General features: G+C 46.2%; 1 protein-coding gene across 2 annotated transcripts in view; it reads left to right on the top strand.

Annotated features, from left to right (window-relative positions):
- Positions 1–24,310, top strand: part of LOC148015326 (uncharacterized) — an 82,318-nt gene extending 58,008 nt beyond the window's left edge. The window contains exons 2-9 of one of the 2 annotated variants that reach the window (XM_087665785.1): positions 5,687–5,841; positions 6,231–6,509; positions 6,585–6,714; positions 6,849–6,953; positions 7,091–7,193; positions 22,940–23,065; positions 23,831–24,018; positions 24,126–24,310. In XM_087665785.1, the coding sequence (XP_087521911.1) occupies positions 5,687–5,841; positions 6,231–6,509; positions 6,585–6,714; positions 6,849–6,953; positions 7,091–7,193; positions 22,940–23,065; positions 23,831–24,018; positions 24,126–24,171 (1,132 nt within the window). In that variant the 3' untranslated portion in view covers positions 24,172–24,310. Of the gene's footprint in view, positions 1–5,686; positions 5,842–6,230; positions 6,510–6,584; positions 6,715–6,848; positions 6,954–7,090; positions 7,194–22,939; positions 23,066–23,830; positions 24,019–24,095 lie in introns of both variants that reach the window. The other variant, XM_087665784.1, reaches the window with a different exon arrangement.
- Positions 24,311–24,563: the final 253 nt, after the last annotated feature.

Genomic DNA, 24,563 nt, shown 5'->3' on the forward strand with positions numbered 1-24,563 from the left:
GGATGCTATTCACCCACCTAAAGCTCTGGATAAAGGTAAACAACAGGTTTCGGTTGTAAACCCCCATGGCACAGACTGGGTTGAAGTACGCGCAAAAAAAGGTAACAGGGTGATTGCTGGCATGGAGAATTCTGTGCCTTCTGCGCCACAAGATTCCATGCGTACTTATATGCGCAGGAAAGAAATGTTGCCGTCGGAGCACTCTCCTCCTGCGATGGCTTCCTTTGCCCCCCGTCCTCAGCCCACTCAGAGAGTGTATTCGGATCGTCCGAAGGGTCCACCAGCTAAGCTGACTTTTGATACCAGAGGCAACGTCATTACCCCGTGGGATCGTCGTTATCCCCGCTCCATTCCCAAGCCAGCAGATATGCCGTCTACCTCCAAATCTGGTCTGTAGAACTCTTTTGCCGTGTTGGCTGATTTCTTGGATGAGGGAGTCCTGGACATTCTCGCAGAAAAGGTCAAATCGAGGCAAGCTGTGCCTCGTACCTGATTTTCTTTTACAAAAACACATGAAAATAGCCACTTGGAATGTGCGAAGAATCTGTTCTCGCCATAAGCAACATGCCATGTGGACTGTATTGCATGAGAATCAGTGGGATGTCTTGTGTGCTGTTGAACACAAGAGTCACGGTGAAGCTGGAAAAGTTGTAGACTGCCATGGCTTTCGTCTGTTCTATGCAGGGACACAGGCCACGTGTTATTTTGGTGTGCTCATGATTGTACACGAAAAATATCAACCGCTTCTTATTAAAAATGATGTGCATGGCCGCTTTGTGGTGATTGAAATTTTACTCGATGGAGAAATCTTATGGTTACTTGGTCTCTATGCACCGAATGATCCTTTATCGCGCCGGGAGCTTTGGCATACTTTGCAGACTTCTTTGTCACTTGGCAGACGGGGACTCTTCATGGGAGATTTCAATATGTGTGTTGATTCTTCGCAGTCCACATCGGAGCATTCGGTGATGGACGCGCCGGAAAGCCGTAGGTGGCATGAGTTGGCTCTTGCTGTTCTTAAGCAAGATCTTTGGTCCTGGCTGCATCCGTCTTCTACAGGGTTTACTTTCCATTCCGCTCAGTATGCAACAACTTGGTCGCGCCTGGACCGCGTATACATCATGCAGAATGATGATTTCCTCCCTGAGATGCTTGAAATGAAAGTGTTGCAGCAATATGCATTGTCGGACCATTTTCCTCTGCAGCTTGAGATGCTCACACACCCCATTGCACCTTTTCAGCGATTTCTGGAGCGGCTCCCTTTGCGTTTTAACTCATCTTATTTGAAGCATGCAATCTTTCAGGGTTATATGCAGCAATTGATTGATAGATTCTTACTGGACTTCTCCTCTCAGGGCACTGCTTCGTTTGAAAGATTGCTCTCTAATGTGCAGCGGGATGCTCGCCGGTATGGAATCCATCATGCCTCTCTTTGTCGACAGCGTCGCCAAGCAGCAGAGGACTTGCTGGCTTTGGTCCGTTCTCTGCTGATGGACACTCCAGATGATGCATTTCTACTAGCACTGGCAATGCGTGTGGCTCATCTTATTCAAGAGTTTCAGTTGAAATCGTATCAGCAGGCCAAATTGCAGTATCTGATGGAGGCTTTGCACGATAATGCGTGTCAGACTCATAAATTCTTTCGAGCCCTCCATGCCTCTCCTGCTAGAGAGAATATGACTAGACTTCTGGATGCAGACAGGCACCTGGTCCGTGATCCGCAGACTATTGTGCATATGTGTAGAGATTATTTCATAGATCTTCTTGGTTCCACTTCTCCACCTTCAGTCCAAACTACTCAGGCCCGTTCAGTCTTTTATGACCTGGTTCGTAATCAGGTTCCGCAAGACATGCAAGCCACTATGGAGTCAGATATTTGTGAGGCGGAGGTTATGGATGTTTTGTTACACTTACCCAAGGATAAAAGTCCTGGCTGGGATGGTCTCACCAATGAGTTCTTTGAGGTTTTTGCTACCCAATTGGCGAAACCATTGACGGCTTTGTTTCAACAGGTGTGCGAAACGGGAATTATGCCTTCCTCATGGAAAGAAGGACTTATTAAATTGCTTCCGAAGGTTCCTTCGCCGTCTATGTTGAAACATTAGCGCCCAATTTCTTTAATGGGTTCTATATACAAAATCTTTTCCAAAGTAATGGCGAATCGGCTCCACAAGCATCTCCCTGCCATTGTGCATCCTCTTCAATATGGTTTCATTAAGGGCCGAAACATTCTGCACAATGTGTTAAATGCGCAACTGGCGATTGATTATGCACGGCATTCTAATCAGGAGGTCGTACTGATTCAATTGGACCTGGAAAAGGCTTTCGACTATCTGGACTGGTCTTTTGTTGCAGATCTTATATCTGCTATGGGCTTTGGTGATCGGATGTCTCCACTGATCTACATCATCAGTGCAGCGGCATCTTCGCGAGTCATGTTGAATGGAGGCGTTACCGCGCCATTTGCCCTTGCCCGGTTTGTCAGACAGGGGTGCCCATTGAGCCCGCTCTTCTTTGCCCTTGCGACTCATCCGGTTCTTTCGATGTTATCTCATATGGCAGCTTCCACTCAGTTGGCTGGATTGTCGCTTCCTTTTGGACAACATTTCATTAGTCAATCCTTGGCTGATGATAGTTTTATGATTCTGCGGGCGGATAAGGATAACCTTCGCAAAGCATTGGATGTTTGGGCTCTCTTTGGTCAGGCTTCCGGCCTTCGCATCAATGCGTTGAAATCAGCCATTCTCAGCTGCACGGAGTCGGATTTGCGGTCATTGAATTGGTAGGGTCTCGTTGTGCCTCGTGGTTCCATTGTCAGGCATCTTGGCTACCCCTTGGGCGTTGATGTTTCACCAAATCAGCTTCTACAGTGGACTTCTCAGAAACTGGCAGCTAAGTTCCTGTATTGGAAGTCTCAGGCTTGGCCATTCCATGTTCGCCTCAAAGTAGCCCAGACAATTATGTTGCCGATGCTCACATATTTCTTGCCCTTGCTGCCCTGGACTACTACTACTCTGAATGCTTTGACTCAGTTTATTCGTTTCATGTTATGGAAGAAAGATTCCTTGCATGCAGGCATTTCCTGGATTTCTTGGTCGCATGCGTGCACCCCCAAACGCATGGGTGGAGGAGCTATTTTGGATGCCCAAACTCACATGCTGGCCCTCCGTTGGTCTCTGCTCCGTGCTATGTGCTCAGATCATCATCCATGGGTCGTTATAGCCCATTATTTCCTTGAGGAGCAGGGGCTTCGGCATGGCAATACCCAAATCCAGAGTTCGTGGTGGTATGTCCTTAATGCCGATTCCCAATTCTCTTGTTCCTCTTCGTCACTGCTTACCCATTTGGTATGTTCCTGGAAACTGGTCCTCCGGAAGGCTCAGTGGCATTCAGCGGAGGATCGCTTGGTTGCTAATTCTTTTCAACTGGAATTGCTAGCAGTCTCGCGGCTACTTCATGGGAAGGTAAACAAGAGCTTCGACCACAATTCAACCGTATGGCACGTTTGGGCTTAACTTCAGTCGCGGATGCCACCCTTGCCAGTCGCAATGTGTTGATATCATTTCGAACAGCCAGGAGGATCTTTAGGATCCCTCGTGGATACAGGCATTTATGGGAACAGCTTTTGATGGTGCTCCAGAGCAGACAACCCTTTCTTGCCCTTGCTTCGGATCGGCCTTGGCAAGATTGGGACTTTTAAGGCCGCCTGAGTTTAGACAAAGCTTCCGCTAACCAGGTCTATCATCTTCTGATTAAAGATCATCACTGGCTGGTCACTAAAGCTAATGCGTTATGGGGATTGCGTAAATCCCGGTCATGGTGGAGGGCAACTGTGATGGAAGGGTGGCTGAACAAGACACCCTTCAAATATAAGGTCTTCCTTTGGAGGGTGATGACTGGGGGTCTTCCGCTTGCTTCGGCTCTTTCCAAGCGACGAATATCCAATGGCAATTGTTTCTTTTGCACCACCAGTGTCGAATCTGCCCATCACCGATTTCTTTCTTGCCCTATCGCTAAGAAAATATGGTCGTTCTTGTCAGCCGTTTGGAGAGCAGTGGTTGGTTTCTCGCTAAGGCCCTTTGATTGGGTATTTGTGCAGCCCAAATACCCAACACCGGCACAGCCACATATGAAGCTCGTGTTTCACTTTCTTCGATATTGGGGCTGTTGGCATAACTGCACCATTCGGAATGCTTTTCTTTTTGATTCCGCCTGTAATGTTCAGCGGCATATTGCTAGGCTTAAGGGCCTCTTGTATTGGCAGATAGATCTTCTTCAGCATTCTGACTTACTTTCCCGGGAGGACTTGCGTCCCTGGCATATGGCAATTTCCTCTATCTCTTTGCCATGACCTTGTAACTCTTAGAACTAGAACAGTTTCACATGATGGCTTAGTGCCATCATGTATCTTGTAATCAAGTAAACTTGTACTTTTTTTCGTAATTAATACAATTACCCTTTACGAAAAAGAGAGAGAGAGAGAGAGAGAGAGAGAGAGAGAGAGAGAGAGAGAGAATTCCATTATGTTGACCCAAATTTGGGTGCTACTGCACAGATTTAATATTTGAATTGAAAACTTTGTCACTAAGGTTCATAAAGCGCCAATATCTCAATGTGCATGTAAAACTTTAGCACACTAAATAATTGATTAATTTCTAGTTTCTTTACATCACACCTTTTGCCACTAATGGATCTGCCCATCTCTTGCACAACTTATGCAATGTTTTGTCTGCGAACTCAGAACAATGCATGCTGGTGATATATTCCCCTCTTGAAGAATTGCAAGTGTCCTTGATTACATCCAAGTAAGACCAAAAGGTGTCCAAAACTGAAATGCATTGAACCATATGACACTTGCAACATTGGCCACTATTGCTGCCAATGACTTGTCTGTACATGTATTCCTATTATAGTCACCAATATATTGCAATATAGTGATGCACACGATAACTGTTACATACAGTATTGCATATGATGCCCAATACCGTGGTAAGCATCCATGTACTATTGCCAAATTGGAGTGTGTAGATCACTCATCATAGAAGTCCGAATGTAGATATACTGCTAGCAAACAGTACTTTGGATGAACCTTTAGTATCACCAGGCGACAGCTGGATATCTGAGCCCATTTGTATTGAGGGAATGGAGGTGCTACCCATGTCTTAAGCATCAAGCAATGCTTCAGATCTCTGTGGCTCTTCTGAACCTGAAGTGAGCTCTTCATGGCAGCTAGAAAAATTATGTTTATCTTTGTGCTGAACCGTATAATCATTCAACAGGTTGCTCAAATACTTGTGCCTAAGTGGACTTAATTGGAAAAACTGTCGTGGGGAGAAAAATTTCCTATGCCATTGTTGAAACAGATGGTGCACTGCATGACTACTGAACCTTGCTATTTATCCTCAGCTGCATCCTGCTCCTTGTTTTGCTTGCTTTGTCTGTCAACGTAGCACAGTCATTGTCCTTTATGGTGTACAACAAGCAGTATATCATGAGACATCCATGTAAGGTTAGGGCTAGTGATTATGTCAGTGCTTGGTTTTATTAGCATGGAAAATTTGATTAATTGACTTTGGGATGCATCTCAAATGCAGGTGGGGAATTATTGTGTAGCTTTAGTCTCGTTTGTTTTAACTAAAATTTATGAAAAAAAGCTGTTTATAATCTGTGTGGTATGAAAATACAGACAAGTAGAGGGATCACTGGATACAGCGAGATTGACAGCAGTACTACTGAGACAGGTTATTTCCCATCAAAGAGTTACACAGTCAAATCCAGGGGCAACTCTTCTTGAAGCAATTAGATCTGTTGGATTACGGATAATTGCTGCTAATCCTATTGGTAACTTCACATTTCACATTTGTTGTGAATATGGTTTTGTTGAGGTGTATCATACTGTGCAAACATCATGAGCTTTTTGTGGAAAGTAAACATGGTTACACTTTCTTGACTTGTCTAGGTCAATAACCCCAAGGTATGCTTGTGTTGTGCATCAGGTGTGCTCATGCTTGTGTAGGTGTGCATGTGTTTGATTATGTGAACATGTGTGCTTTATGTTTAGCATTTTTCTTTTTCTGTGGTTCTTAGTACAATTATGTATGATTATGCTTCGCTTCATAATGTTGATAGTTCCATTCTTCCAATAGTTACTCATACATGGGATGGCAGTTTCATGAGTTTACAGTCTGATGCTACCAAATTTGTTCTGATTTAACAGCTTTTATTTGCAGAGCTTACTGTTGGAAACGTTGTACGCCGTGTTCTGCACATTATCAGGGAAGAAGAAGCATCTCTGGAAACCAAGACAAACATTGATGTCAGCAATGTACCTAGTAGTGATGATGAAGATGATGGCGACAGTACTGGACTATCTGCAGTGGTTGTTGCAGCCACAAACAGAAGTGTATTGAGAGCCCCATCATTGCACAATCTGCTTGAATCCTTACCTGCCATATTCAGTTCTCTGCCAAATTCCCTACCTGGTGGTGATTCAGACACTAAAAGCAAGGGTATACTTACTATTCAGTCTCGAACTTTTGGTTGAATCTGCTGCAATAGGTTCCTTATTTTACTTCCACTCACAGCTGGAGATAGAAACCCGAAAACTTGGAAGTTGAAACATAGTGTCATTGAGGGCATCAACGAGTTGCTGCAAGAAATAGACAGCTACCATTCTCTTGTAGCAGAGCAAGCACTGCAACACATACACCAGAAGTACTGCATTTAGCTCTCCCTTTATAATGCTGTCTGTTAAGAATCTTTAGCCCTTTTTGCTCTATTTATAATGTAAACAATGGTATATGGTAGAAGAACCATTGCTAATTGCTGATATAATCATGATATGGCAGTGAGATAATTTTAACATGCGGAAGGTCATGTGCCCTTCTCCAGTTTCTTCTAGAAGCAAAGAAGAAGAGGTCATTTGAAGTTTTTGTTGCTGAAGGTGGTCCCAGGTATTATTTGATAAGCTACATTTTGCTACATTTCTGGGCTTGCTTATGATGATTCATCAGCTTGTTTATGATGATTGGCCTGCAAAGCTTGCATATGGTATCAGAGCTGATTGTGATATTGATTTTCTTTTTGAAAGATATCACGGCCATACTCTGGCTAAGGAGTTGGCAGAGGCAAATGTACAGACAACTCTTATTACAGATTCGGCTGTTTTTGCTTTGGTATCCCGGGTGAACAAGGTTTGTTATCTGCCAACTGTTCTTTATTGATGTAGTTACTTGCAAACATATCATTTCTATCCTTCTTTGACAGTTCTGGAGGCAACATCAGGCCTTGAATGTGTTGGAAAACGTTAGAACTCTTACCTAGTCATTTAGATGAGGCTAGGCACAACTTTAGTCACTTTTCTTTTGCTTATTACCTGCAGATGAACTTTTTGACAGTGTGTGCTTTTTATGGCTTGATGGATTTTGCATTAGGTGCTACATTTCTAGTCTCCTTTTAACAGCTGTTGGGTTCAGTTGGACTAAGGCATGACTTAGATTGGAAGGGCAAGTTCAAAGAGACTGTGTGCTACGTTACATAAGTCAAACTCTAAATGTATATAAGGTTTCATAGTTTCTTTCCATTGTGAATGAAAACCATTTTTAAGATTTTACAAAACTTGTTTGAAACTCATGAAAGCCATTCTATACCTCCTGTTTTGGAAACCCCCGGCTACTATGATTATGGGGGGGCCATCTTAGGCAATGCTCATGCTGTGTTACAAGGAGTCTAGGATCAGATTTTCGAGTCTTGAGTTGTACTGCTTTATGCTCAAGCTATAATACATGATGCACATATATCAGGTGGATATTGACATATTGGAATTCTGGTGCCCATTCTTTATGGGGGGACTTCTTAGGGCATGCTGATGCTTATTAGTGGCTGCTATGATTGGCATGATTGATGTTCTTTCTTTAGTGCCCCTCGTGTTCATGAAAGAGCATTGCTTTGGTGTTTAGTGCTCATACTTCTGGTGCTCATCTCAAGAGAATGATCTGAGATTGTGATAATAGTTATGTGACATACGTGCCAGGTTGCAGGTGCTGAGTGCTTATTTGTGTTCTACTTTTTTTTTGCAAGTAAAATGTGGCTGATTATATTACTCAAAAAAATTGATTACAACAGAGTGCTCATGCTCAACAGACTAGCTGGAGCTGGTGCAAAGTCATAAATACATCATGTATACAAGCCTCTCAAGGTTCTGGGGGGGATGGGGGCAAGAAGCCATGGAGGGGGGGGTGTATTGCCATCTGGGGCTGCTTGCTTGCATCATGAAGAATAGGTCCTGGCTGCCCTAGGTGTGCAGGAAGTGAAAATGGAGCTCCTGACAAGCTCGAGACTCGCTCTACACCTGGTCCAATCGGCCGGGAGGGAGTGGATGATGGAGGTCGAGAGCTTTGCCAAAGTCACCTATACTGAAAGGCTCTCTCCGCCAAAAATCCCCTGGCAGTGCGCCTTCCACATGTGCCATCCAATAAAACTCCCTACGATCTCCCATACCTTAGAGCAGTTTGCTGTGGGCTTTAGTACTTGGCGGCTGGGTAGAGCCTCCAAGCCGACCATTTGCGCACGACCCAGCCTCAATGATGAAGATCGTCTTCTGCATCCCGGCCTCATTCAAAAGGTGACGGCCCTGGCTGTTTGCTTGCTAGTAGAAAGCTCCCCACGAGATACATCCATCCAAGGATGGGTACCAGACAGTGGAGAATGCAACATGCTCCTCTCCACACGAGTTGTGCCGCCTCGCACGACCAAAGGTAGTGCTTTGGAGTTTCCAGCAGATGCTGTGTGCAGCGTTTACACCCTCCATCCTGTTGCATCTGGGCTAGCCAACAACTCCCTACCATCAGGCCTCCATGTGCCAAAAGCCATAAGAAATACGATACCCTCCTTGACCTCCAGCTGTCCCATAGGCGGCGTCAGAAAGTCCGACAGAAGGCATCTGTGATGCTGTGCTCGGCCTAGTATCTGCTACGTGAAGGCGCTCCCAGTCCATGTACTCATGCATCAGTACGTGTCTGCCAATCTTGGTTGTGTACTCCAAGAATCTCGGTGGCTTCTCGGCGACCGCAGTGACTGGCCATAGCCACTCTCCAGGGTCCCACTCCAGCTCATCAAGTGGTCTGCTCTCCCATATCCAAAGGCGCCACTCTTAGAACTCCTCCCAAAACACGTAAGTCTTCCCTTGAAGACCAACCACATGAATCCTCCTCCACGGAAGGATAGCGATCTCCTCGTCTTGTTGCCCTCTGTCAAGGATCAAACGCCCCCCCCTCCTACACAGTGAAGAAAGTCTTGGATGGGGCGCCACCCGCTCTACTTGTCACCTGTAGGGGGATACTTGTGGGTAAAAATCTAGCAGTCTATATCTTGCCAGGCTCGACCGGCTCTCGTATCAGGGGGTCAAGCCACTCCTGAGGTATCGCTGCGTCAATCTCCCTTCTCCTTAGCTCAACTCCTCTCTGACAATTTGATGCCTACAGCAATACCTCTTGGTCCACCATCTTGTACACCTCTCGCCATGTCTTGATGGTACGAGCAGGGCCGGCCTCCCAACTAGCCCACTGGATGTCGGGGCGCTCGCTAATCTGTATTCCATCCCGATCTCTGACCTAGGGGTTGCAGATCACCGGGTGGCGGTCTATCCCCTCCTGGCAACTTGGGGGGGCTCTGAGTTAGGGCCTTATAGAGGCCCTGCCACACATGAAGTAGGCTGTAGAGAAAGGAAGCTCTGGGGGGCATGATCTGGGCCGTTGTGAAGATCCATCTCAAAGGACGGCCTCCAATCACCATCGAGCCTCGGTCTACATGCTTGAAGACCCTCTTGCTTGCAATAGGACCTTCCAGGTTTGCTCTCCTGGTGTGAGTCCTCGGACTACTAGCTTGCCCAAAAGGGCTAGACTCTGATACTTTGGGTCTATGATCCCAAGCCCTTCCTCTGACCGATGCCGGATGATGGTCGCCCACGCCACCTTGGCCTGAGAGTCCTTGGAATCGTCTAACTCGGCCCAGAGAAAATTCCGCACTAGGCAGGGAAGTTAAACTACATAGGACGAGGAGAAGCACCAACACGAGGCGATGTACCAAGCTGTCGCTAGGAGGACCTGGTTGACTACCAAGGCTTGGCCCGATAAGGAAAGACGGGTAGTACTCCAGTAGGTCAGGTTCCACTTGATAGAGTTGAGGACTGGAAGAAAGTGCTGGATAGAAGTGATGTCAAGTCCCACTTGGAACCCTATGTAATGGACGGTCTGCCCTCTGCACGCCCATATGAATCCCAAGTGAACGCTCCACTTTGTGCTAGAGTTTGAGTCTATAAGGAAACCAACCGTCTTTCACCAGTCGATTTTCGCTCCCGTTGCAGTGCAAAACACCTCTAGAGCTAGTGTCACTCTCTCCAGCATCAGCTCATCGTCCTCTATATAAAGTGTGGTATCATTTGCATACTTTGAGTCTAACAGCTCCGTCTCCTCTCTCACCGGAAGTCGGAGGCCACGTAGTCTACTCACACGTGACCTGAGGAAGTAAGACATCGCCTCTGCAAAGAGTAGGAATAGATAACAGGGGCAGAGGATAGCCCTGACGGACCAATCTCTCTAGTCGAAACTCCTCCCTCCTCTTGTCACCTATGAGGACCTTGCTGGTAGCTGATTTGTAAAGTGTAGAGTGTAAAGAAATACCCTAACACAGAAACATAAACAGAAACCATACGACAAAGCACGGATTGATAAAAGAACACAGTTAGGGTTAGGGTAACTCAGAGACAATGAACACAATGAATGAATGAAATGATATGACTATTGAATATACAATGCTTATGCAGGAAACACACTATGCAATGGATAAATACTGTACCTCAAACACCTGTATCTCAAGGATCAGGGCAGGGGTAATGAGTTGAAGAGAGTGTCGTACATTGAACAGATCTCGAATTGTAGCAAAGCAGCCTCCGATGTCGAACATCAACAAATGCAGCAGTGAGAAGCTAGATCTGATGCAAACAGCAGTGAGGAGAGAGAAATACTAAAAACATAGGCCATAGGTGAGAGAAAGACTAAAAACGCAAGCAACAGGTGAGAAAAACTAAAAACGCAGGCAGGACAGCCTGCAAGAGAGAGAAAGACAAAAAACGCAGACTGTAGGACAGTAATGACGTGGCAGGCTGTACGACAACAGGTCTGCACGGGAACGGTAGTTGCTTGGCTGGAATCAGCTCCAAACTGCATGAAGAGGGTTGGAAATCAGGCGCCAACTAATGGAGACAGCAATGCACAGCTTCGGTTGAGATGTCTTCCGCGAAGGGGATGTGGGCAGCAAGCTGAAACACCTGAAATTTGAAAAACGAGATTGTAGATTGAATGGAGGGCAGCATACGTATTTATAGAAAGTTTGGACTCTCCTAAGTGGGTTTGTGCTTATGGGACACAAAAACTCTCTAGGATCGCGTTTCTTTTAAATAAACAACGTTTCTTCATTAATTAAGCATGTTTTGGCGCTGTTTGATCCTAGAGTCGACCACTCCAAACGACCAAAAAGGAATAAATGTGCACATTTGCATGTTTGCATGAACAAAATGCCAATGCATGGGGTAATGCAAAGGGAGATGCAAGATATCATGCTCATACAAAATGCTATGCAACGGTGCCACTGGGACAGTGTCCTCACAGGGGAATTATTTAGTTGTCCAAGTGCTCTTTTACAATCATGTCATCCTGACAGTGCGGATGAAGTTACAAATGTCCTTAATACAATACAAAAGAATAAATAAATGTAATGTCTAAAAAAAAACTGTAAGCATAATCACGGCTACTATCAAGAGTAGAAGCTGCCCCCTCTCAAACTGGAAGGGAAAGCAAGAGGGAAGCATCCTCTCACTGTCAAGTTGAAGAAGTAGGGGAGGGTGTACCCAAGCCGATCCTAGGTAGCAGGTACTGAAGAATTGGCCGGTTGACCGCTTTGGCCAAGATATCTGCAAAATTATTTGATGATGGCACAAACTCTAGGCCAATAGTGACTAGCTCAACCTGCTCTCTGGAAAAGTGGAAGTGGGCTTCCACATGTCGGGTTTGTGGTGTGATGATCGGATTGCCTGCAAGGGCAATGGCACTCTGGCTGTTGTAGTAGATAATTGTGGGAGAGTCACATGGAAAGTGAAGTGTCGCCAATAAACTCCTCAGATAGATGGCCTCGGTAGTACCATCGAAGAGAGCCCGATACTCAGCCTCGGTCGTGGAAGCCACCACCGTATCTTGCTTACAGATGGACCAAGAAATGGGAGCCGTGCCCGAGGTAAAGAGGTAGCTACCATGGGAACGCTGGGTGTCAGGATCTCCTGCCCAATCAGAATTAGTGTATCCTTGCAAACATAAATCAGAACCATATGTCAGGCTATAAGAATAAGTACACCGCAAATAACGCAACACATGAAAATATGCGATCCAATGTGACATCCTAGGTGCTGTGAAATACTGACAGAGTATGCTAACTCAGTAAGCTAAATTTGGCCTAGTGTGAATTAACCAAAGAAGTTTTCCTACAACAGAACGATAGATATATTGTCCTAGGGTATCCTTTGACAAGTGGACAATAGGATCTAGAGACGTGGCCAGTGGCCGTGTTTGATCCAAAGTGTACTGTTCCACGAGCTAAAGTGCATACTTTTGCTATGACACAAAAATACTATCCCCAAAATGAACTACCTTCATTCCCAAGAAATAGGACAACAAACCAAGGTCTGTCATCTCAAATGTAGCTTTAAGCTTAGCCTTGATTTTCGCTATGGCAGCAGAATTTGAGCTTGTGATGAGTAAGTCATCAACGTATAGCAGGATATAGCTAACCCCCTCTACAGTAGATCGAACATATAAGTTCGGGTCATGAGGGGTAGAATAGTATCCATGAGTTTGCAAGAACTCATCCATCCTATGGAACCAAGACCGCGGCGCTTGCTTCAGCCCATAAAGAGCTTTATGCAGCGGAATACCTTATCCCTAGGGTTCTCTGAAGGAAAGCCTAATGGTTGCTCCACATAGACTTTCTCCTTCAAGAAACCGTTTAGGAAGGCACTCTTGACATCCATCTGATGTATCGGCCAACTGTGGTGAGCAGCTAGTGCGAGTAGCAACCGAAAGGAAGTCAACCGCACAATAGGGGTGAAGGTCTCTTCATAATCAATGCCATGCTTATGTCGAAACCCTTGCACGACAAGGCGAGCCTTGTACTTGTCAAAAGTCCCATTAGCTTTTAGCTTTGTCCTAAAAATTCACTTTGTCTCGATGACTTTCTTGTGGCTTAGACGATCCACCAATGTCCAAGTCTCATTTTGGTCAATACTCTCTAGCTCCTTCACCATGGCCTGTGCTATTGAGGGTGATGAAGAGCCTCCTGCCATGTATCCGACTCAGAATGCGCTATATAATCAGTTGTAAACAATGACACAAATGATGCTTGAGGAGCAACCTGGGCAGATCTTCTAGGTCCCTCCGTAGTGGAATCCAGTGGTAGGATCCCCGAATCCCGTAAGGTTTGCTGGTACCAACGAGGTAATGGGTCTCAAGGAGAGGACTTGGGAGCGGAAGAATTTGCGGAAATGTTAGGAGCGGAAAGTAGACCAGGCTCAATAGGCACGATCTTTGATGATGTGGAAGAAGGAATTGAATCGGATTCCTGCGCAAAGGAATGCACGATATCCCTCTCATTATAGACAACATCCCGCCTAATGATCACCTTGCTTGTCCGGGGATCAAACAAACGATAGGCTTTCGCTTTAGAGAAATATTCCACAAAAATAAGGAGATCAGCTCGGGGAGTGAGCTTGCCTATCTTGTCATTAGGCGTGTGGTATATGCATGACACCCGAAGACTCTGAAGTGGGAAATGACAGGCCGAGAGTAAAAAAATGCCTCATATGGGGTTTTCTAAGAAAGAGCGGTAGTCGACATTGGTTGAGGATGTATACCGAAGTGTTAATAGCCTCGACCCAAAGGCGCTCAGGGAGCTCTGCTGCAAATAGTATAGAGCGTGCCATTTCCAGGATTGTCCGGTTTCTACGCTCTACGACTCCATTCTGAGAAGGGGAGTTGGTAGAGGTGAGCTGACAGGAGATGCCATGCTTTTGTAGAAACTCGGAAAACTCGTGGGAGATGAACTCACCACTGCTATTACTCCTCATGCAACCGACATGACGACTAGTTTGGTTATGAACCAGCGGCACCTAAGCATAAAAATATGTGAAAGAATCTGACTTATGCTTGAGAAAATACATCCACATGTACGTGGAATGATCATCCACTATAAAAAAAAGTACAACGCGCCGTTCAAGGCGATAGTGGATGTCAGCCTACAAAGATCAACATGAATCAATCTAAGAGGCGCCTCAGCACGATGTGAGGTTTGCTGAGGAAATGGGGTATGGTGCTGCTTTGCGAGCTGACATGCTTTGCAGACATCTTGAGCTAGCTTCAGGCGTGGAAGGCCCTTAATCAGCTTACGGCGTGACAACTCATAAAGAGAGTCAAGATGCTCTAAGCAAAAATGCCAAAGGTGCTCATTGTTCATAGGCTCTTGAGATGTGGCTAGGGCCTGGAAGCTACGGAACACAGAGCTCTCAGCTGTCGGCTCGGTTAAAAAATGTGTCATGTGGTATAGGCCATTAGGTTGTGCCTCACCGTGAGCAATTACTAAACCAGTTTGAGAGTCAATGACCTTGACTGTGGTTGCTGTAAAGAAGACTGCTCGTCCCAACAGGCAAAGCTACTGAACAAATAACAAGATTATCCCAAGCTGAGGGACGTGATATACATTGTCCAGCGAAGCCAAATCCGGACCCTTGTCAATGGCAAAACTGATACAACCTTGAGCCTGAATCTTGACCGAGGAGTTGTTTTCTACGTGGACCCGTCTAGCTACAGGGGCTCGGGAACGAAAAATGTTCGCTATAGGAGTCATGATGTGTAGCTTCATTGTCCACAATCAGATAGGAGCTTCTCGGTTGTGACGAGTGGGCCTTTGTGGTTACCCTCTTAGGAGGCAACTCATAGATGTGGACGAGACTTGCATCTGATGTCTCTATGGAGACGATGTGGGCCTTTGCAGACCAGTCAGACAAGCCCTTTGGAGTTGAGAATGTTGTCGTCTGAGATGGCTGAGCGGTGGCAGTATGAGTCTGACCTTTAAACTGCCCCTTGCTATCACCCTGCCTCCCCTGTTGGAGGTTGCCCGACTGAGGGGCGGGGGTCTGTGACTTAGGTTCTGGTGTTGTGCCTCTGGCCTTTGATTGACACTCGTCGTCAAAATGGCCAGTCTTTTAGCAATGTTGACAATACCTATTCTTTTTAGGTACATTCTACCACCCAGGTTTGAGAGATTGGGATGTTCCTTGTGATTCCTTGAATGGATTTTGCTTTTGCTTTTGATTTTGATTTTGATTTTGATTTTGAGTGGAGGTTTGGTTTTGTTTTCCCTTCCCTTGTTGCCCTTTCTAAGAATGAGCAACAAGAGCCCCCTTTGAAGAGAAATTCATATGAAACTTGTTGAACAACTGTGTGTAATGCAACAGCTGACACTCAAATTCATAGAATGTAGGCATGATAGGCTTTGAAACTTTACCTTCCACAAAATTGAAATATTTCTTGGGGAGTTTATTTAGGAACAATGTGACCTAATCGTCAGAGGACTCGGGAGTCCCCGTAGTGGAGAATTCAGCGAGAAGACGTCGATACTCAGTCAACTTGACTTTCAAGTCATCCCAGTCAACGATTTTAAAAAACTGGAGCTCATTGTCAAGATTGATATGACAGGTTCTATCTTGAGCCGCATAGCGGTTAATCAATTGTGCCCATCGCTCAGATGCTAAGTCAAAATGCTGAAGCTGAGAATGAAACTCAGACAATAAGCCCTACATGAGCTCGACAATAGCGGAGGCATTCCTAGCTTTCCATGAGCAAACAACCTCGTATGGGACAAGTTCGAGATTGGGTTGGCGTTCCAACCCTTGCACAAGATCCCATAGGTTCTAGGAGTCAAGGACATGCCTTATTAAGTTTGACTAAGTGGTAAAGTTTGACCCATTAAAACGAGTCTTGTCATTAAATGCATGCTTGGCAGAAGATAAGCTAGAACCATGAGGTGTCGGGTGGGTGGAGTAAGATGGATGTGGGGGATAAGATGGTGGAGTTGGATATGTCTGATAGGTAGAAGGAGGGGGTAGAGGTAGGTAGGCAGAAGTAGGCTGTGAGTATCCAATGAGTGCTGATTGAGACGGAGGCACTGGAACATGAATGTTTCATAAGGTGCCGGTGTAGGTGAAGGCACTGGGACACGGAAGCCTTGTCCGAAGTTAGGTTGGGGCATGGCAGTAAGACCATAAGGTTCACTAGGTAAACGTATGGAGGCAAACTGTGGAGTCAACTGATCCACACTTGGGAGAGATTGGGGGGGATACCCAGGCTGCAATGAGCTCGAAAATGTGTGTGAAGTAGGTGGAACACCACCCGGTTGAGGGAAGGATGAGGTCCTAAAGGATATGCCTATGTCTCCATAATCCCCCGGTGTGATGTGTGGTGCGACATGAGGTGTGTGAAATGGAAATGTAAATGGTGTGAATGGAAGTGGAGGAGCAGCGGAAGAATATGGTGGGATGAGTGGGTTTTGAAAATGTGGTGTGTAAGGTGTAGATGCATTTTGTTCATTTTTATCATTTAATGATTGGAAATGAAAATGTGAAGATAATGATGCACCATGCAATGAAGAAAAAGGAACACCAAATTCATTCTGATTTTGTGAAGTAAACAGAAAAGAAGGAATGTTAGAAGAAGTACTTGGCCTTTTTTATAATCCCCACGACATGTGTTAATATACAAGAATTGGTCCTCAAGAGAACCTTTTCTGTAGTCAATAGATTGGACTCTTTCTTCCACATGATCTCTAGGAGAGTATTGCAAAGCAGAAGAGGTAAAAGAAGAAGGAAGAAAAGACGAATCTAAAGTACCTTGTACCGGAGTGGACGGAAGAGGATGAAAGAAAGGAACATACTCCGGGTCTTGTTCTCCAAGAGGGGGGGCCATCCTTGATAGAGGTCTTGGCGGCTCTGCAACATCATTAGATTTACGCGCAACATCTGAAGAGAGAAATTCATGCATACCTTCATTTAGAAGCTTTTCTTAAAGGAAAATACTTTGATCAAGCTCCTTAATCTTCTTTCGTCTATAATCTATGATCAGTTTGTTTTCTTCAAAGGTAAGCTTGCCTAGCTTTTCCTCCATGTAATCAGAAGTATCTTCCACCATGTCGAAACTTTGTGGAGTAAGCTAATTGGCCCACTCTCGTTCGGTTCTCAGCATAGTTGGTTTTGGAGATTGAATCGATATTGTTGCGCTCGAAGTCATTTGAACCTAATGTTGTTCTTGCTTCTTGTGTAGAGCTTTCAGATAAAAGGCCTAGGTTTCTCAAAGAGTACCAGGTTCTGATACCATGTAAAGAAAACCCTAACATAGAAACATAAACAGAAACCGTACGACAAAGCACAGATTGATAAAAGAACACAGTTAGGGTTAGGGTAACTCTGAGATAATGAACACAGTGAATGAATGAAGTGATATGACTACCGAATATACGATGCTCATGTAGCAAAGCAAACACACTATGTAGTGAATGAATATTGTACCTCGAACTCTTGTATCTCAAGGATCAAGGCAGGGGTAATGAGCTGGAGAGTGTGTCGTACTCTGAACAGATCCTGAATTGCAGCAAGGCAGCCTCCGGATGTCGAACACCAACAAACGCAGTAGTGAGAATCTGGATCTGATGTAGACATCAGTGAGGAGAGAGAAAGACAAAATGCAGGCAGCAAGTGAGAGTAAGATTAAAAACGCAAGCAGGATAGCTTGCAGGAGAGAGAAAGACTAAAAACGCAGACTGCAGGACATTGATGACGTAGCAGGCTGTATGGCAGCAGGTCTGCATAGGAACAATAGTTGCTTGGCTGGAATCAGCTCCAAACTGCTTGAAGAGGCTGGAAATCAGGCGCTAACTGATGGAGACAACAATGCACATCTTCGGTTGAGATGTCCTCCACGAAGGGGGTGTAGGCAACAAGCTGAAACACTTGAAATCTGCAAAAACGAGATTGTAGACTGAATGGAGGGCAGCATACGTATTTATAGAAAGTTTGGGCCCTCCCAAGTGGGTTTGTGCTTATTCGACACAGAAACTCTCTAGGATTGCGTTTCTTTTAAATAAACAAGGTTTCTTAATTAATTAAGCATGTTTTAGGGTTGTTTAAGTAAAACTAATGCATTTTTAGCTCAACACAGAGACCCCATGGATTCGTGCCTAGGGGAAGCCCAACCTCACAATGGTGCCCTCCAAGAAGTCCCAACCAACCCTGTCATAGGCTTTCTCAAAGTCTAGGAGAAGTACAGCCAATCCCTAACCACTGTGTTGGGCCCACTCAATCGCCTCAAAGAAGATGAAGACTTGTATATGTGTCATGAATGATGTCTGGAAGCACGGGGCGGAGGCGCCTACCAATCATCTTGGCCAATGCCTTATAGGCCACTGACAACAAGATGATTGGTCTCTATTGGGATAGCTCAAACCAGTCTCCTCCCCAAAGGAGGAGACTGATAAGAATTGCCGATAGACTCCTTGGCATCTGTTCTGAGCTGAAAATTTGCTGAAAGGCCAACAATAGGGGATCCTTCACCACCTGCTAATAGGTAGTGAAGAAGACCTTAGAAAGACCGTCCTTGGGCATTTCTGCCCGTCGTCTTCTGCATGGAAAGCCTCCTCTAGTTCCTTCTCTGTGAAGGAGTCTAGGAGGGAGCGTCCCATCTCCTTTGTGACGAGGGATGGGATGTGGTCCCATACCGATTGTCTATAGTGCCGTCCTCTGGCTAAGATTGTCTCCTGCTGGAAAAGGTGTTTGTAGTAGTCAGTGGTAATCTTCATCACCTTATTTGGGCTAGAGCGAATTGTCCCATACTGATCCCGGAGGTTGCATATCTGCTCTCCTAAGGTGCGGGGTTGATGCACTTCGAAAAACTCCCTGCACATCGTGTCTCCCTTCCGCGCCCAAAAGGTTGTTGAGGTGTGGAAGGAAAACTCTGAGCGCTTGTCCTTGAGGCCGGCGAGGGTTGCCCGTGCACACACCTCCTGTTCATGGAGAGTGGGATCCCCTGGTGCCTCTTGGAGTAGTCTTTGCGTGGCTGCTAGGTCTCGCCGGAGTGCTCTTACTCCTCCTAGCTATGCTGCCTAGCCTGGAGGGATGCCTCCTGGCAGATACTGCTCGAGTTGGCTAGGACCTTTGCAACCTCCTCCACGATGGAGTCCCTTCTGTCCCACTTCCTAGTTGAGAGCTGCTCAATCTGTCTCTTCATCTCCTCCCTCCTCTAGATTGAGTCACGGATTCGTCCAGATTGCGTGTCTAGGGCAAAGATTGGGGCATCAAGTGTCAGGAAAACCGGGCAGTGATCAGAAAAAGTGGTGTCGCCCAACTGCCCTACCTGGTCTTTGCGAGAGCATCCCCACTCTCCCACATAAAACCTGTCCAACCGCTCCAACAAAACTCCGCCCAGCCGCTTGTATCCCCAAGAGAAGTCCAGTGACCTCTCCCTCTTGTGGAAAGTTGGGTCTCTCCAAGCATCATGTGCTCCTATTGCGAGGAGGAAGACCTCCCATGCCTCCTGCTCCTCCCCAGCCATACCTTGGTAGTTTCTGTCTTTGCTTTGTTGGTCCTCTAAGGCCTCCAGGATGTTGAAGTCTCCTCCAACAATCCAGGAGTCCATCTCTAGGAGTCCTGGTGTGATCTCCATCTAGAACCTGTTGCGTGCCCTAACCTTAGTAAGGGCATAGACATTGAGAACTCCAAGGCATGAGTCCCCAATATCCAATCTGATCCATAGAACCCATCTTGCCACAATCGTCCCGTGGTCACGTACACAGGCGGTGAGGCTCGGGCCAATAGAGGTGCATACGCCTCCACTCTTGCCATGGGCATCGATGCCGTGCTCACAGTAAGTGTGTGAACTTCGTGGGAGTACCTTTCCTACCCAATGGGCTTGGGCAAGGGTGAGCTTGTGCTCCTGCAGAAGTAAGATGTCGATCCGTTTGGTGAGGGCAGGTTGCAACTTCTGCTGAACAATCAACTTCCTGGAACCACGTGCCCCACTATAGTGGAGGCTGTTCACATTTCAAGATGCAAGATGTAAACTCATAGGGAAACCTGTGACTGACTGAACAAGCATCTATTCGGTGCGGAAGCTGTTGATGAAGAAGAAGAGCTATGGGGTATGCGGATACGCTTTGTTGCAATCCTAGACGGTGAACTCCATTCCCCCATGGTGGCCCTCGGGTGGGACCATGGGGGTGATAGATGCTCCTGGTGGTACCACTAGGGCATCTATCAGCCAGGCTGAGAGGTGTGACTCCGTATATTGGTAGAAACGGGCCGCTTGTGCCAGGGGCCACTCGATTATATCCATTGATGCTCTCCACTGTGGAGGGGCTCGAAAGATAATGCTCAGATGTGGGACCTTGGCACTAGCCCAATAGTTAATGTCCATCATGCAACCTGGCCATTGCTGAGAAGAAAAGAGTGCTAGTCCTTCTCCTTCCATCCACTGGGAGATGTGGTCTGCCACTTGACTCTCCACCTCCTCCTCTATTTGTGTCATCGTCTGATCTCCTGTGTGAGAGGTCTGAAGGAAGAAAGTATAGTTTGGTGGGAGATGTGGTCTGCCACTTGACTCTCCACCTCCTCCTCTATTTGTGTCATTGTCCGATCTCCTGTGTGAGAGGTCTGAAGGAAGAAAGTATAGTTTGGTCCATTCGGTGGTGCTAGTAGATGGACCTTGTTGCTCCTTGACTTGCGCACCACGACGATCCCCACCTCCAGAGGTTGTGGGAACTCTTTGTGCTCCGCAACTCTTAGGTAGGACCACAGACCACTGCGAAAGAACTCCCGTGGTAGCAGCTGTGGTTGTCTCGGGAAAATGTGACGAGTGGTAGGGACAGATGAGTTGGTGGTTGTGTGGGAAGGAGGGCGGGGGGGGACTAGGCTGTTGGTGAGTGGAGGATGTTGGCGTATGGGGCTCCTCACCTCCTGTGGGAAGGGAGGGGATGGGTGGGGGGGGGGGGGTTTACCTGTACTGGGTGGGTTTTAGGGGGCTGGTCGGCAGGGGAGATGGTGGGGAGGAGGAAGATTGAGAGATGGTGGGGTGGTTGGAGGCATGAGGCGGGTGTTGGGGAGGGGGGCGGGACCCAGGTGGCTCTGGACGGGGTGGGGGGCTATGGGCTAGGGTCGGGGGGGACCGTGGGGAGGGGGGGGGGGGTGTGGGGGTTGTGGGCACTCGGGTGAGGTAGCCTGTGATGCCTCCATGGGTGGTGGATGTGGAGGCTTGTGGTCCTGCCGCGGGTGGGACGGGGGGGCGGGGGCTGCGGGGTGCTCTGCCGGGGGGCCGACGCTCGCCCTCTTGCTCCCTGTTACCGTGGTTGCGTTCGAGGGGTTGACTGTGGCCCCCCTTGCCATCTCCCTCTCTCTCATCTTTAGACCCCTGTAAAACCATCTGTGTCCACCTGCGGGCCTGTCGGCGGAGCTGCCTTGGCTCCAAAGCGGTGCAATGTGCTGCCTGATGCCCAAAGTCATAGCAACATAGGCACAGCTCTGCCTGCCTAGTCACAGTAACCTATTGCCTGAAAGAGTGTCGGCTTGCCTCAATCTCTAGAAACTTTGGTATATTCTTTGTATCTTTCACATCCACCCGTACCTTTGGGACTCCTATGGCTGTCACTGCATCCGCAAAGGAGGCGGGAAGGACTGTGCCGAAGAGCCATCCAAAGTTCTTCACTAACTGGCGATACTATACCGCCAGTCCGGGGAAGAATAAGGTGACCGGATGTCTAAGAAACGTGTTATGGAGTGCGAATGCCTCTACTGTGAAGCCATTGTATTGGGGAGCCATGTAGATGACCCCCTTCGTGGAAGCATAGGGTGAGCTATCCACTAGCTCACAGGCTGCGCTTACAGAGGTGAGTCGTACCATGAAGATCCCTTGACCCATTTACCTCTGCGATCTGCATTGTGTCAATGCGCAACGTGGAGTGAAGCCAATCCCGAAGCTAGGCCCTAGATGGGGAGTGTCCTACGAGCTGACCAAAGATCTCGCTCATTTGTGTTCTACTTGTATGCCTCTATGATAGTTTCTGCCTATATATTGAGGGGTGGGGCATGGGACATACACCTTGTCACACTGTATTGAATCAGTGCTTTGCTTGTGTGAGGGAGAGAGGAGATTTGAGTGCATTCTCTATGGCACCTTGTCATGCATTGGTTTGTATTTGCTAGTGGAGTCCTTATCCTAGGTTCATTCTATCAATGTGTTGCTTTGCACTATTTGATTATCATGCTCTTTTGCTTCCACTGCTCTGCGCTATGTTGACATGGACCAGTTACTATTAGACTTTTAAAATTCAATTTTGTAAGATTCGATGCGATAGACTTAGTGAAGCCTTAAAGTAACATTTTCAACTTTATGACCTTACAGAACCTCAATAGCCAGTATTGACCATCCACAATTTCGCCAAGTGTGAATTTATGATTTAGCAATGTTTTACCCAATTTCTGTCTTCTACTGCTGCTACTTCAACCACTGCTACTACTATTGCAGATGGCAGCCCATAGTAGCTGCTCTGCAGCTGGCTTGTTAAACTATTCATCTAGGGTTTGAAGGTTAGCAGTTGTCAATGACTCATTTCCACATGCTGTGCCAACAGTCGACTGCTGTATCATGATACTTGGGCCATCGAAATGTGTTTTGTATGATCTTGAACATTGCATTTTTATCTGCCAGTCTGGAAACATAAAGACAGTAACTTGGTTCTTGAAGCAATGTAAATTTGCAAGATCAGTGATTTAATGCAGTTTCTATTTTTCTCTTCCCAGGTTATTGTAGGTGCTCATGCTGTAATGGCAGATGGGGGAGTCATGGTTCCAGTGGGGCTACACATGGTTGCTCTTGCAGCTCGACGTCATGCTGTTCCATTTGTGGTTCTTGCTGGTTTACACAAGGTAATTGAGAGATTTTGAATGGTCTGCGCACATGCAATGCTTTAGGAACTTGAAATTGGTTGGCACACTCAATCAACAATGGTTGGAGTCAAGAAGCAAGAGGAGCCAAGAATGGATCATAGGTATAGGTGTAGGGTCTACTGAATCTTGTCTCATGGGAAGATGTAAAAGCTCAGAAACTACAGTAAGAGAAACAGATGAAGAGCCAAGATATGAAAGGAGAGGAAGAGGAAAAGAGGCATAGGAGATAGGGGATTGTACCAAAGTTAGACACCTCCCTTACCTGTTGAGAGTCCAGACCTGTTAAAAATGAAAGCTAGATGTGTGAGAGGTTTTGCTTTAACAAGAAGCTAGATGTGTGAGCAGTTGTACTGAGTGATGTAGAATCGAAAAAGAATCCCACTACCCACTATGTGTGAGAGGTCATGCTTCGTTAAAAGGCCAGATGTGTCAGCATTCATACTGGGTGATTTTGAATAAAAAAGAATACCACTACCCATTACTGCTTGTAGAGAGTTCAGAAGTACTAAAATTAGAAAGCCAGATGTGAGAGAGATTATAGCGAGTGTTTTAGAATGAAAAGAGAATCCTGTTCCACTTAACCACTATTACTTACTGGTAGCAAGTCTAACTTCTTATCCAGGAATTAAATCCCGTGATCAAAGTTTTGTATTTATGCTGGTATGTAAAAGATTTTCAGGAGACAAAGTTCTTGGATGTTGGGTCATTTGTCTGAACAAATGTGGGTTTCCTGGATTATTGCAGCTTTGCCCCCAATATCCCCACAATCCTGACGTGCTGCTGAACGATATGAAGTCGCCATCAGAAATCATGGATTATGGTGACATTTCAGACTGCTTGGATGACGGAGTAGAGGGGTCCAGCCTCCGCTGTCTGAATCCAACTTTTGATTATGTGCCTCCGGAGCTAATCAGCTTGTTCATCACTGACATGTAAGTGACCGATCTCACTAGTGCACCTTGATTTTTTTAAACATTTGCTGGTGGTTGAATATTGATTGTTCTTGCAGTGGTGGATACAACCCTTCATATGTGTACAGGCTTGTAGCAGAGTACTACAGTCCAGAAGATTTCGTTTTGCATTAATCAGGACATATTTGCTCAACAAATGCTGACAATTGTACCCCTTGGTCCTTACGAGCTTATGCAAGTGGACAAACCAAATTTTGACAGGCTTTCATGTAATACATTCTGTACTGAGGACTCTGTCTACAACATGCTTCTATCCCTGGCCAGCCTCATGAAATTGTGTGAAAATGTTGAGTGTTTGTATATCACGGGTATGTAGGTCTTACAAAGTAAAGGTGAGGAGTCTTGTGGAAAAACGCTAGTGTGAAAATGTTGCAGTGTTCGTATATCAAGGACACATTTTTGGGATCTCTCTCTCTCTCTCTCTCTCTCTCTCTCTCTCTCTCTCTGTCTCTGTTCCCCCCTTTAATGTGGTGGAATGCTTATTGTAAAATGTGTTGAAAGTTTGA

The sequence above is a fragment of the Lygodium microphyllum genome, chromosome 24, assembly GCF_053477565.2.
Source record: "Lygodium microphyllum isolate KBCC chromosome 24, Lygodium_microphyllum_v1.1.10, whole genome shotgun sequence".
NCBI classification, from domain to species: domain Eukaryota; kingdom Viridiplantae; phylum Streptophyta; class Polypodiopsida; order Schizaeales; family Lygodiaceae; genus Lygodium; species Lygodium microphyllum.